The sequence below is a fragment of the Mus caroli genome, chromosome 2 (assembly GCF_900094665.2).
Source record: "Mus caroli chromosome 2, CAROLI_EIJ_v1.1, whole genome shotgun sequence".
NCBI classification, from domain to species: Eukaryota; Metazoa; Chordata; class Mammalia; order Rodentia; family Muridae; genus Mus; species Mus caroli.
Genome location: NC_034571.1, coordinates 71,911,183 through 71,923,872, shown reverse-complemented (window position 1 = coordinate 71,923,872; position 12,690 = coordinate 71,911,183). Strand labels below are relative to the sequence as shown.

At 40.9% G+C, this 12,690-nt stretch overlaps 1 protein-coding gene across 1 annotated transcript in view; it reads left to right on the top strand.

The window, feature by feature from the left end:
* Positions 1-12,690, top strand: part of Ccdc141 (coiled-coil domain containing 141) — a 164,163-nt gene that overhangs the window by 51,131 nt on the left and 100,342 nt on the right. Inside the window, exon 7 of the mRNA XM_029474525.1 lies at positions 10,369-10,485. Coding sequence (XP_029330385.1) covers positions 10,369-10,485 — 117 coding nt within the window. The remainder of the gene's footprint in view (positions 1-10,368; positions 10,486-12,690) is intronic.

The following is a 12,690-nucleotide window of genomic DNA, read 5'->3' as shown; positions in this document are numbered from 1 at the left end:
CCTATAGGTGGAACAACAATATGAACTAACCAGTAACCCCCTCTCCCCCCAGTTTGTGTCTCTAGATGCATATGAATCAGAAGATGGCCTAGTTGGCCATCAGTGGAAAGAGAGGCCCATTGGTTGTGCAAACTTTATATGCCTCAGTACAGGGGAAAGCCAGGGCCAAGAATTGGGAGTGGGTGGGTGGGAGAGTGGGTGGGGGAGTGTGTGTGGGATATTTTGGGATAGCATTGGAAATGTAAATGAAATAAATACCCAATTTAAAAAAGTAGAATATGAAATTTGATGCGTCTGTAATATTGACTGTAATATGACTTAAACAGTGTCTTCTTGGTGAGGAGGTGGAACCTCTCCATTTTCTCAGAGCTATAAAAAATTAAGTGTGCCGTCTTGATTGTTATCTTTCTAAGTAAACATTAGTGTAATGTCCAAAAGGCTTAAGATGTTCTGTTCACAGTTCTGTAGATGCTGCTGTGCTTGTACTTGGCAGTGTGGACACCAGACCGAGAGATTGCTAGGGAGTTAAGGAGAAGGACGTGATATTCCTGTACCACGTGCCTAGTAGTCCTAGAACACAGTAGAAACTTACTTCCTAAGAGGAGAGACATGTCCATTTTGTGCTTGTTTTATGGAGCATAAGACTGTGAACAGATACGTTAATAAACCGGCTGCTCTGCCAGTCATTCTAAGCACTTAAGGAAAAGAGGAAGGAGGTGACCAATCAGAACAGAGACTATGGATTCCTGACCATCTGAGGCATCTCCCCTAAGGATTATTTGAGACAATTGATACTTTTGCGACTCTGGGGGCTGTGGCCTCATGCTTTTGAAAAGGTCAGTTCATTCTCTTTGGGGGAAGGGAGTGAAATGACCAGCATGATAGCAACTCAGATATTCATTGCTTATAGGAGAAAGTAAGTGAAAATGAACTCCTTTTCTGTCTTATTTGGGATGTGATCATCTGAAAAGCATACTCCCTGGGCGTCCCCTTTATCACCGTTTTTTTTTCCTATGTAAGACAATGTGCACGTGTTTCATGCCGACAGGCGAACATCCTGCCCTTTCTTTTCAGTCATAGCAGCATCTTCGTTTGCAGATAATCTGCCTCATTAATGAAAATCAGAAGCAGCATGGAGTATTTTGTGCATAATTAATTATCTTGGCAAGAAGATTTATGAATGTAATTTTTCTCAATTGTCCCAATCAGACATAAGTGAAGCAAACAAATATACTAACACTAAGTTATTCATGGCCTCTTTATGCAAGGCGATGTCAAGGGCGTCTAGGAGAATTAAGATGGGGCAGGCACTCTGCTTTTAATACCCAGGGTGCACCTATGTATATTTATTTGTGTATGTTTTTGCAGGGCGGGGAGGGTAACAGAATTCACTGGGAAGGTTTTGTGGGTCATAATTTGAGGAGAGTATAGCCATTATCAGACACTATCTTCCCTATTAGCTGCAGCCAAGATGGCGTCTGAGATGCCCTGTGGATGCGTAGCTTCGATGTGTGGCGTCTTGTGCCTATGAGGCATTTTGTTTGTGTATGAACACACACTTGTGTTTATTTGTGTGTTTTCTGGTACATGCCGCTGCTTTCTCATTTACTTTAGAGTCTGAATGAATGACCAGCTTAAGTTAATATGGCACAGCATAGGCAGGGTTAAGAAGCATAAAAAATTATTCTTTAAATACATAAAGAATGTATATAAGGCAAAAATAGGGTGTGTGTGGGAGAGTTATAATTAGCTTGGTGATATTGGAATCTGGGAGTTTGGTCCAATAGCAGACATAAATAACAATCCATATTTAGTTTAAAACTTATCATAGACTTTTATTTTGGCACATTGGCCATGTCTGGAATTCTTTTTTAATTCCTTGTTAGCAGGAAATGTGAAGTATCTTAATGTTTATAGGAGAAGCTTGTAGTTCTGAAAGCGATCGACGTTTGCTGATTAGAATGCGTGCTGATCATTATTGCTTTCAGCGTGGTCAAGGGCTACAGCACAGGGATTCTGGGGCAGAGGGCACGGATACCTCTCTAGGCTTTTATACTACCAAGGTTATTAGCCTCTCTGTACTTTTCTTTGTGTAAAATGAGGCTAATAATGGTAGCTATCTATCCATTTGTTACAAAAATAAAGCCATAACTATGTATAAAAAATATATGAAGTACATAGTGTTTAGAGCAAATCTTCACGTGTTCACTCTATGTCACTTTCGAGCTACAGTAAGAGCTGGCACGAAGCTGTATTTTAGCCAGATCCCAGCTCGTGTCTAAACTGCTGGATGTGTTAGCCTCACCCTGTGTGCAAGAGAACAGAAGCAGCTGGGCATCCGGCCTAGTTCAAAACTCATCCTCTGCAAAGTAGTTAAAAATCAACTTCTAGTGCTGTGAAGAGACACCACAACCAGAGAAGCTTATAAAAGAAAGCCTGTAATTGGGGCTTGCTTACAGCTTCAGATGGCGAGTTCATGGCCGTTGTGGGAGGGGATTGTGACCACAGGCAGGGATAGTGTGGAGCAGTAGCTGAGAGCTTACTTCTGATTCAGAGGAACTAGAGGTGACATACCTCCTCCAACAAGATCACATCTGATCCTTCACCTCCTGGGAAGGAAGCCTTCAATACTCAAGCCAATGGTGGGGCGTGGTCTTTTCATTCAACCTTCTGAACTCTGTCTGCCTTTGGGCTAGTTCTTTAGCTCACTTATTATACTTGTTATGTTTGACCATATGTTCATTAAATTCATTTGGTCACTTTTATGGATTACTCATATTCAGTCGTGCTTCAAAATATTAAATGGAAAATTCCAGAAGTAAATAACCCAAATCTTTAACACTGTTTACAGTATATTATTATAGTAGTTCCATTTGGGGTGTGTATATTAGCGATGGGGAAGTTCTTCTAACAACTAGGGTTAGAACTAAAGCTGTATATGAAATCCATCAAATTTAGGAATCGAGACGGTGATGTGAGAGTCAAGCTGTGGTCTTAGTTCTATTGTCTCTCTATCTCCACACAGGGGTGCAGTTGGTCCAGACTTCCAGGTTCCTAAGAGTGTGTCTTAGTTATGGTTACATTGCTGTGACAAACACATGACTAAAACAGCTTGGGGAGGAAGGGGCTTATTTGGCTTATACTTCCATATCACTGTTCATCATTGAAATAAATCAGGGCAGGAACTCAAAGCAGGACAGGAATCTAGATACAGGTGCTGATGCAGAGGCCATGGAGGGGTACTACTTGCTGGCTTGCTCCCCATGACTTGCTCAGCCTGTTTTCTTATAGAATTCAGGACCACCAGCCCAGGAATGGTACTACTGAAAATAGGTTGGGCCCTCTCCCATCAATCACTAATTAATAACATGCCCTATAGGCTTGCCTGTAAGAAAGAAGGCTTTTGTTTGTTTGTTTGTTTGTTTGTTTTTCAAGACAGGGTTTTTCTGTATAGCCCTGGCTGTCCTGGAACTCACTTTGTAGACCAGGCTGGCCTCGAACTCAGAAATCTGCCTGCCTCTGCCTCCTGAGTGCTGGGATTAAAGGCATGTGCCACCACGCCCAGCAAGAAGGCATTTTCTTAAATGCGGTTCCCTCCTCCCAGATGGTGTTAGCTTGTGTCAAGTTGACATAAACTATCCAGCACAAAGTGGAACTTAGTTGTGTCTAGAATACTATGTATTAGGTACCTTTAGTCCTGTGATTCTCATTGTATAGGACTCTATCCCCATTCTTCAATTAAGAGATTTTTCCATTGCTCTGAATTTCCCCACAATGAGCTAGAGTTATTATTGAAAGTAATATTCAGATCTAGAGACTTTTTATTCACTGGACTATGCAGCTTTCTGCTATCAAGTAGGTGTAGTTAAAGAGCCTACCTAGAAACAAAAATAAACAAATGATACCGCAATTTGAGGGCAGTGTGGAAAAGGAGAGGGCCTTTAGTATCATTATTGTTGGAATACAGATGTGAAAGGACATTATATGCTAATATAAAGAGAATAATTAAGTAGATGGCTTTTTAATGTAAATTCTAGATAGGGAGAGTATCTGTGAGGGTATTTATAAAATAACCAGTTTTTCTCATGACAAACAGTTCCAGCCGCCTACCACCTGTCAGCAGATGCCTAGGATTTGAGAATCTGGGGAGATAATGATACTTTCCTGCTGACTTCAGTAATTTGAGAAAGGCTTTCAAATCCTGCAAAGGAGTGTGACTCTTGTCCTCCTCAATCTTGAAACCAGGCCCCCAGATAACAGGCTAAAAATTGAATCAATTTAAAAATGTTTCTAAAAATAGAAACTCAGTACAAAATTTGGGCAACAAATCTAGGTTTTAACTTCATAATTGGCTTTGCTGAGATAACATAATCAGGCACAACAGGAACAAAGTGGTTTAGACTGTCCCATTCTGCTGCATGGACAGGTGTTATTTACAGCCAAGGGAAAAGGTGACCCTGGGCAAAGAGCAAGTGTCTTCTACAGGGAAGTCTGGATTGATTACTCATAACTGTCTTGTGTGAAGGTGGTTGAATGGTTGGCTTCTTGTGGTTGGCTGAAACACCACCCCTTGTGACAAGTGTAGGTCAGCCTGTTTGCACATTCAGCTGTTGAGAAGCCAGTTCAGACCAGGTGACGTGACTACACAGCAATAATCCAGCTCCCAAGTCCTGTGGTAGAGAGTTAGCACTCTGCCCGTGTCCCCTCTTCTGGTGGACGTTCCCACCTGACGTGGCAGGTGGGTTTCTCAAGTCTGCTTATCGCCTCGTTAAGCACACAGCACATTTGACCAGATTGCCTAATGCAAGATAATGACAACTGTTTCTTCTGCTCTAAGCAAAAGAAAGAAAATCAAAGTAGACCCTGGAACTGTGACACGGGCTATAATTGTAAACATGTTGGTGTTTCTGGTAATTGGATGGAAGACTGTCAAAAATGCTTGGGCTGAGGAAGATAAAAAAACAAAACAAAACAAAAAACACAGAAAACCCGATGCCCTTTTCATTCTTTGCCAATTTCTTTTTCTTCTTTCTTTCTTTCTTTCTTTCTTTCTTTCTTTCTTTCTTTCTTTCTTTCTTTCTTTCTTTCTTTCTTTCTTTCTTTCTCTGAAGAGTAGCTGGTTCTGTGCCAAGAAGTGTTCTGTACAAGGAAGAGAAAACCAAAGTAATTTGAAGAGATCATTATTTTTAAAATGTGTTTCTGTTAAGATGGTTGGAAGGCTTTTTTTTTCCTAGCTCGCTTCCCATAGAATAGTTTCAAATAAAGGTAAAAACTAAACCTCATCTCAGTTTCTGGAACAAATTGCAGGAGAGAGAAACAGGTTGCTTGTGGCAACCTGGTGCAGGGTTTCTGGCTTCCACGGCCCTTCACCTTTTTGGCCTCTGGACTTTTCATTTTTGACCTTCACAGGACATTGTCTGCTGCTTATGTCCTCTGTGTTTTTGACTGTGTATCATTTGCAAAAATAGAATTCTCAGTTTGTGAGCTGATGGTCACCTCTGCCCACGGCTGGTGTCTGAGGGCTTGACTCAGACTCTTCCACCGTCTTCTCTAACTGCATTTTCTGTTGAACCCTCTGATGGTGCTGTCATGTTTGAATCAGACCTTATGGGCTGCAGCCTTGCCTTACACATTAAGTTTTAAGAATGTTCATAGACATGGACTTCTCCAGAAGCCTTTGCTTCAATTGAAGGGTGTGATGGGAAGTAAGATAAAAACTAGATCAGAAAGCATGGAATCTGGCCAGGGCATTTTTGCCCCCAACCCTCCTCACTGGCTGCATGAACTTGGGCAAGTGATTCGCCCTATCTCCTCTCTGTTTCCTCGTTGGTTGTCTCAATTCCAGGAAGAGGGTGGACAGTGGCTGAGGTAACATTATAAGATGCATAGAGCAGTGCCAGGTGCCTCTGAGAAGCTCACCATCTTTCCCCCTTCCTTTCTTCATTCATTTCTTTCAGTGGGTGTAATTGAGGTAGAGTGTTTAGCGGATGAGCCCTTCCTTGTCCAAGGCTAGCAGACACACCAGTCTTCAACTTCCTGCTTAGTTCTTAGGCTGATTCACCCCTCGCTTTAATTCTTATACACCCTCAGTTCCCCACACTGAAACAAACTAAACCTCCAGTCAAAGAAAGGAGTAGTTTTTAAAAAGCTGAAGTGAATATTTTTGCTGCATCTACAGAGGCATCTAAAACCATCTTCCAGTACTTAGCTGAAGAGGTCAGTCAACTTCTGCCAAAAGCTCCTTAGATTTTCGCCCCGATGTGGAAGTCCCTGAATGTTTACTGACTGATAACCTCACTCCACCCTTCTCCTGGCTCTGCTCTTTAAATTCTCCTTAGTTAAATCTGTCAGTCTTCAAATGTACACTTAACAACTAAAGATACTCTGAGTTTCCTTGACTAACGTAGCCAACCAAATAAAATGTCTTTAAATATCCCAGTGGTCATTGGAAGAGTAAAAAAACAAGTATTTAAAAAGTAAAAAAAAACACATAACAAGTGAAAAATAATATGTATTATTTACCTCAACATATCCAAACAGAATTTTGATAGATAATGAGTGGTAATATTGCTAATGAGGTATTTGCTCTTTTTTAAATATCCAAAGCCTATATTCTCTGATATTCACTTTATACTTACAGCCCTTTTCAGGTTAGACTGATCATACCTGTGTACTGTTGGTGGTTAGTCTCCTGGGCCGTGCAAGTCTACTTACTTGGCAGAATTTTTCTACCACTCTTCTTAAACTTTAGAGATAATTCTTGATTTTTATTAACATCCCAATCTTTCTTCCTTTCCTCCTTCCTTCCCTTCCTTCTTCCTCCCTCCCTCCCTCCCTCCCTCCCTCCCTTTCTTTTTTCTTTCTTTCTTTCTTTCTTTCTTTCTTTCTTTCTTTCTTTCTTTCTTTCTTTTTCCTTCCTTCCTTCCTTCCTTCCTTCCTTCCTTCCTTCCTTCCTTCCTTCCTTCTCTGTATCTTTATTGACCCACTTCTGTCTGTCTTCCAATGGATGTCTTAGCCACCCAAAAAAATCTGTCCTATATCTTCTCTGACTCGGCCCTGCCTCTTCCAAAGACCTAGAAGCCATGCCAACCAACAGAGTGATTATAAGTGCATGACTTGAGGCAAGCCGGATGGTAGGGCCAGAGACAGGCAAGGGAAAGTTTTCCTTTCTCCCCTACCTTGCTAACTGATACACAGAACCAATTTCCAGTGAGTTCTCTGAATGGTTTCCTTTTGTTGTTCTCTCTTCCTCCCCATAACTCTGTCTCCTTTTGTGGTACTATTCTGCAGAAGTGTTCATTGGCTGGATTCATCACTCAAGCTTTTTGGACAGCAACTGATGCAATTCAAAGGCTTATAAAAAGACCCTTGGAATAGCTGTGCAGCTGTCTGTAGTACTACTTGTGGGATGTAATGAATGATTGACCGGGTATCAGAGCATGGTGGTGGATTCTCTTGTGGCTATTTAGGGTATCTTATTTTAGCCTGAGAACTCTGAGCCTGTTTGTGTGCATCTCACAGCACAGGTGGTAAACCTGATCTACGAGGTCACTCATGTGTCGGAATGCCTCATGATAAGATGTAATGTGCTAATGATGATCTACTTACTTCAAGCATTCATACCAACTTGTGTTTCTCCCTAAAGTATATCTGGTCAGAAAAAAAATGTGTAGAACTAGAATCATAAGTTTTGGAAGCCAGGATGAAAGCTACTGAGTATCATAAGAGTTTTCTACCTCCAACATGTTGCTTAGTAGGTAGCTTTTGAAGGGTGAAATAGTGTCAGCAAGAACCAAAGGATAAAGTCAGTCAACACCATTTAAAACTCACAACAAGCTGTTGCAGCAGTGCAGACCTTCAATCCCAGTACTTGGGGAGCAGAGGAAGGCAGAGCTCTGTCAGGTGGAAGCCCACCTGGTCTGTGTGCCAAGGTCCGGACCAGCTAGAGCTATAAGGCAAGATCCCATATCAATAGAAGAAGAAAGAAGAGGAGGAGGAAGAGGAGGAGGAGGAGGAAGAGGGAGAGGAGGAGAAAGAAGAGGGGGAAGAAGAGGAGGAAAAAGAGAAGGAAGAAAAGGAGGAAGAAGAGGAGGAGGAGGAAGAAGAAGAGGAGGAGAAGAAGAAGAGGAAGAAAAAAAATCACAGAATTTCCCTCCCCCGCTTCCTTCTAGGTTTCATCATCTCTGACATGTGTTAGATGACAAATATTTGACTCACACATTAAATCAGATTATCGGCGGCCACAGGCTTCTCACCTGTTCAGGGGGATTAAGCAACACCTGCCTCTGCCTTTGTTTCATCCACTTAGCGTCCATATTAGCTGGCCCACAATAAAACATTCTTCAGATGTCTACCCCCACCCCAACTTTAGCTAGGAATAGAAAACACTCACTTCTGGTCCTCAACAACTAAATAATCTCAGTTAGTTAGTTATTCTCATGCTCTCTTTGAGGAAAACCCCTCAAACCACTCCTCCGCTCACATTTCTGTAAGCACTCGCTGGCATTGTAAGAAATTATTTTATATAAAAGCAAAATAACTTTTAGTGCTGTTCTCTAAGTGCCCTTTGTGGGTTCTTCTATGTACATTGTACTTAACTAGTTCTAATTGGATACCAGAAAAAATGGTTTTAAGGAACTATAAATATATAAAAATACTATATACATGTTTATATAATGTGAAATATATATATCACATAGTTTATCAATATTAGGAAGAAGGTGAATTTCATATAAAATGGCTACAGGATAAATGTGGAATTTTTTTGTTTGTACTGATAATGGGCTAACATTTTGGTAAGCTGGAGAAACCCTGTTGCTCTGTAACTTATTCCCCATTCTGTGCTGGGGAAATGCTGAGTTAGTTCAGACCTTCTGCTCTGAAGATCAGCTACCACCCCAGCTCCCTCGTGGCCCACAGGCATCTCACTGGGGTGAGCCTTTACCACTGCCATCTGCGGAGCATGAGGCACATTTTCAGTTTGGAACTTTAGACCTGACACCCTTTCCTCAGCCTCCTGCTTCATATATCCCTTCCTGTTACAGGAGCTGGAAGAAAGCCCATGGCTGTGCAGACAAGATAACCGGGGCCTCAGAAAGACACAGTATGACTCTTGGCTCTGCCCACCATTTTGAGCGGACTGCCAATTTTCATCTTTGAGGTTGGCAACAGTATCCCCAGACAACAGGGCTGAAAGACTGTAGGTGACATGAGCATAGTGGCAGGGCACAGCAGAAGAGCATGGATTTTTGGAATTATGTACCCTTGGGGCAGATCCTTCTTCTGCGGCTACCATCTGTCTCTAGATAAATGGCTTCAGCTCTCCCAATTCATTTACTTCTTCTGTATGTTTGTATGATTAGATTGCTCTTGTTGTGGACTTACTGAGAAAGACGAAGACGATGCTCTCAAAGCAACTAGCCACACATCTAGTTTATAGTGTGGTGTCTTACAAATTAGTCATTCTGATAGGATTCAGGGATAATGCTGGACAGAAGCAGATAGTGCAAATCTAGCTGCACTTCATCTGATGGATATCAAGGTTCTTGTGTTCAGGAGTCTTAAGTCAGAAGTCTCACATCAAGTTATAGTATCTCTTAAAATGTAGCCTCACTAAAAGGGCAACACCACAGGCTAAATGGTAGAATGCTTGTTCGGCTTATGTGAGATCCTGGGTTCAATGTCAGCATTCCTCCAAAGCCAATTAATTAAAAAATTAAAGTTACAACATATTTATTGCTGCAATCAACCTCCACAATATCTGTTGTCTTGACACTGTGTGTCATGTGTCCTGAGTCAACCATGCATGTATCTGGCACCCAAGTCCTGTGCTTACACTGTCCATGGGGTTTCATAACTGTGGCTTTTCATTCCTCCGATTTCCACCAGGGACTGCAAATGAAATACTTTTGTATTTTCTTTTTATATACTAGAAAATATGATTCCACATAGGCTGTTCAATATCTTTAACTGGATCTGTGTAACTATATTCAGACTCATGTTTATATAGAGAAAAAATGTTATATTTGGAAAGGAAGCAAGATGTATGGACTGCATGGGGACGCACTGTGGCTTTTGGAGGACATGCTGACTCATTCCTCATGCCTCACAATCCACTGAGCTGTTAAGCAGCCCTTCCCTGGGTTCTTCTCTGGTTGTTTAGTCTTTTTTTTTTTTTTCCTTACGCATTGAGAGGCTGAAATAAAGAGAACATTAAATACCTGGATGATGTTAACATCCTATGTAAATTAGTGTATGTAGAAAGAGATGGAATTACTTTGTTTTGAAAGGTTGCAGTACTATGTCTGCATTTAAATCGTCTATCCTGATCATTTACATATTGGTACTTTCTTCTCACCCCTTCCCCAGGTTTCTTCTTGGTTTCAGAAAGCAATCAGAGATCTTCAGGAACAGAGTCTGGGCGCATCACTTTCAGACAACAGAGAGCTAATCTGCAAGCATGAGGACCTGATAGTCAAAGCAAAGGTAAGGTCCACTAAAATGAGTGGGGAATGCAAGGGAGATGACTCCTGAAATAGGCTGAGTCATTTACAGATTGCATAGAAATGATCACTAGAGCGTTAGGGAACTCCACTGCCCATTAACTGCTAGAGTAACAGTAAGACTGAAGCTTGAAAACACACACACACACACACACACACAGACACACACACACACACACTCACAGGTCATAATTATTGTCTAGTCTGAGTATGAGAGATGCTTTATTTAAATGGTCACAGACCCCTGAGAAGTTTATATATATATTTTTTAATTTGACTGAAACAAACAAAGCAGAGGCTTTGGGTATAGAGAGTGGCTTCATCAAAGTTAAGTCTTATCCCAGGCAGAGGTGGAATTCGATTCTGTCCAGCCCAAGGTCCCAGCTCTTCAGTATTAAGATTCACTGTATTTCTGCAGAGTGGTTCTTTGCTGGTGTGATGTTTTGTTTGGTTGTTTTCTGCACACAGCACCATCACCTCGATGGTTGCCAGGCTTGCTCACTGCTGTCATCTTCATTCTCTCTCTTCCTCACTTGCTTCACATTCCTCTGTTTTGCAAGAAATTGACTCCTAGCCAGGCATCACTTACAGATGGTCTGTAGAGAACTAAAGCTTATTTTGGTGACCCAGTACAGGAAATTACACCTAGAACATCATAGGTGGTTGGCAGTTACAGGTTAAATGAAGATGAAAGTTGTGAAACACTTGTTAGTTGGTGGCAAGGAAGACCAACTCTATACTCATTTGAGACTTGATAGAAGGCTTGCAGGGATAGACTGTATTTAATTAGGATTAAATATTCTAAGGACATGACATTCTTAGTTTCATGTTCCCTTCTTGCTGTGATTGAATGTAGACCTTCAGAAGTCTAGCCTCAATGTTTAAGTGATTGTTAAAACATGCAGTTATGAAAGACAACTTACCCTATAATAACTGCTCATTTAAAACATAATTGGCTTCACTTGCCTGTTAAGGTTTTTCACTGTAGTAATATAGTAATTTATTCTATATGTATCAAGCTCACACTTTATCAGTGAGAATGATTCTATCAGTATCCTTATGTATTAAGAACCAGGGATGATTCAATTTGCATAGGATATTTACTTTTAAAAACACAGGAACAAAAACAACATGTTCCCGTAAGTTAGACGCACTTGGATTTCAGTGACTGTGCATATGAAGTTATGAGAGTTGTTTAGATTTGAATATTTGTTCACACATTACTTTGGTTCTAGGAGTGTACTGTGTCTGATGTTCACAGTTCACATTTGAAACTATGGAGTGTATAAAAGAAAAAGGGCCATGAACTTGCTATGTAAGAAACATTGATGAACACATTTGTTTGAATAAGAATAAGACAAGCTGCAACAATGTCAAAGGTATGTGTATATACACACACATACAGTTATCTGCATATAATTTTGTTATATGTATCTATAACAAATACATATATTTATGTTTAAACACATACACACATACACACACACGTATATATTCTCTGTAAGAATCTCTGAATGGATAAGAGAGATTTAATTAAGAATGGATAAGATGTTTAACAGAGCTGGAGAAGCTGTGTTGGCTATGAGTCAAGCCACTGCAAGACCACAGGATTGAAAGAGAAGTTATAGAATTGAGTCTAGCTTTCAGAGCTAAAAGGTCAGGACTGATTCCAGATGAAGGAATGGGTGGCTGAATGGAAGGCTGAATGGATGGCAGGTGAAGACAAGTGAACATGATCATAAGGAGGGACAGAAGATCTGAGTAGAGAGTGTCTACAATGTAGACAAGCCAAGCTGAAATCCCAGGGACAGCTGAAAATTCTACACTCTGACCAGTGGTGAGTTTTCAGTTAGCCATCATCCACTGCAAAAAGAAGCTTTTCTGACGAGGTCTGAGAACCGTACCAGTCTATAGGTAGTAAGATATCAATTTAGAGGGAAGCTTGATAGTCTACCACTTGATAAAATATTAGTAGGAGGCTTATCCTCAGTGCTTGTAAGCTCCCCTATAACAAATACAATCCTTTCCCCCGTCTTCCTTTATTTTATTTTTTTTATTATATATTTTCCTCAATTACATTTCCAATGCTATCCCAAAAGTCCCCCACACCCTCCCCCCGACTCCCCTACCCACCCATTCCCAATTTTTGGCCCTGGCGTTCCCCTATACTGGGGCATATAAAGTTTGC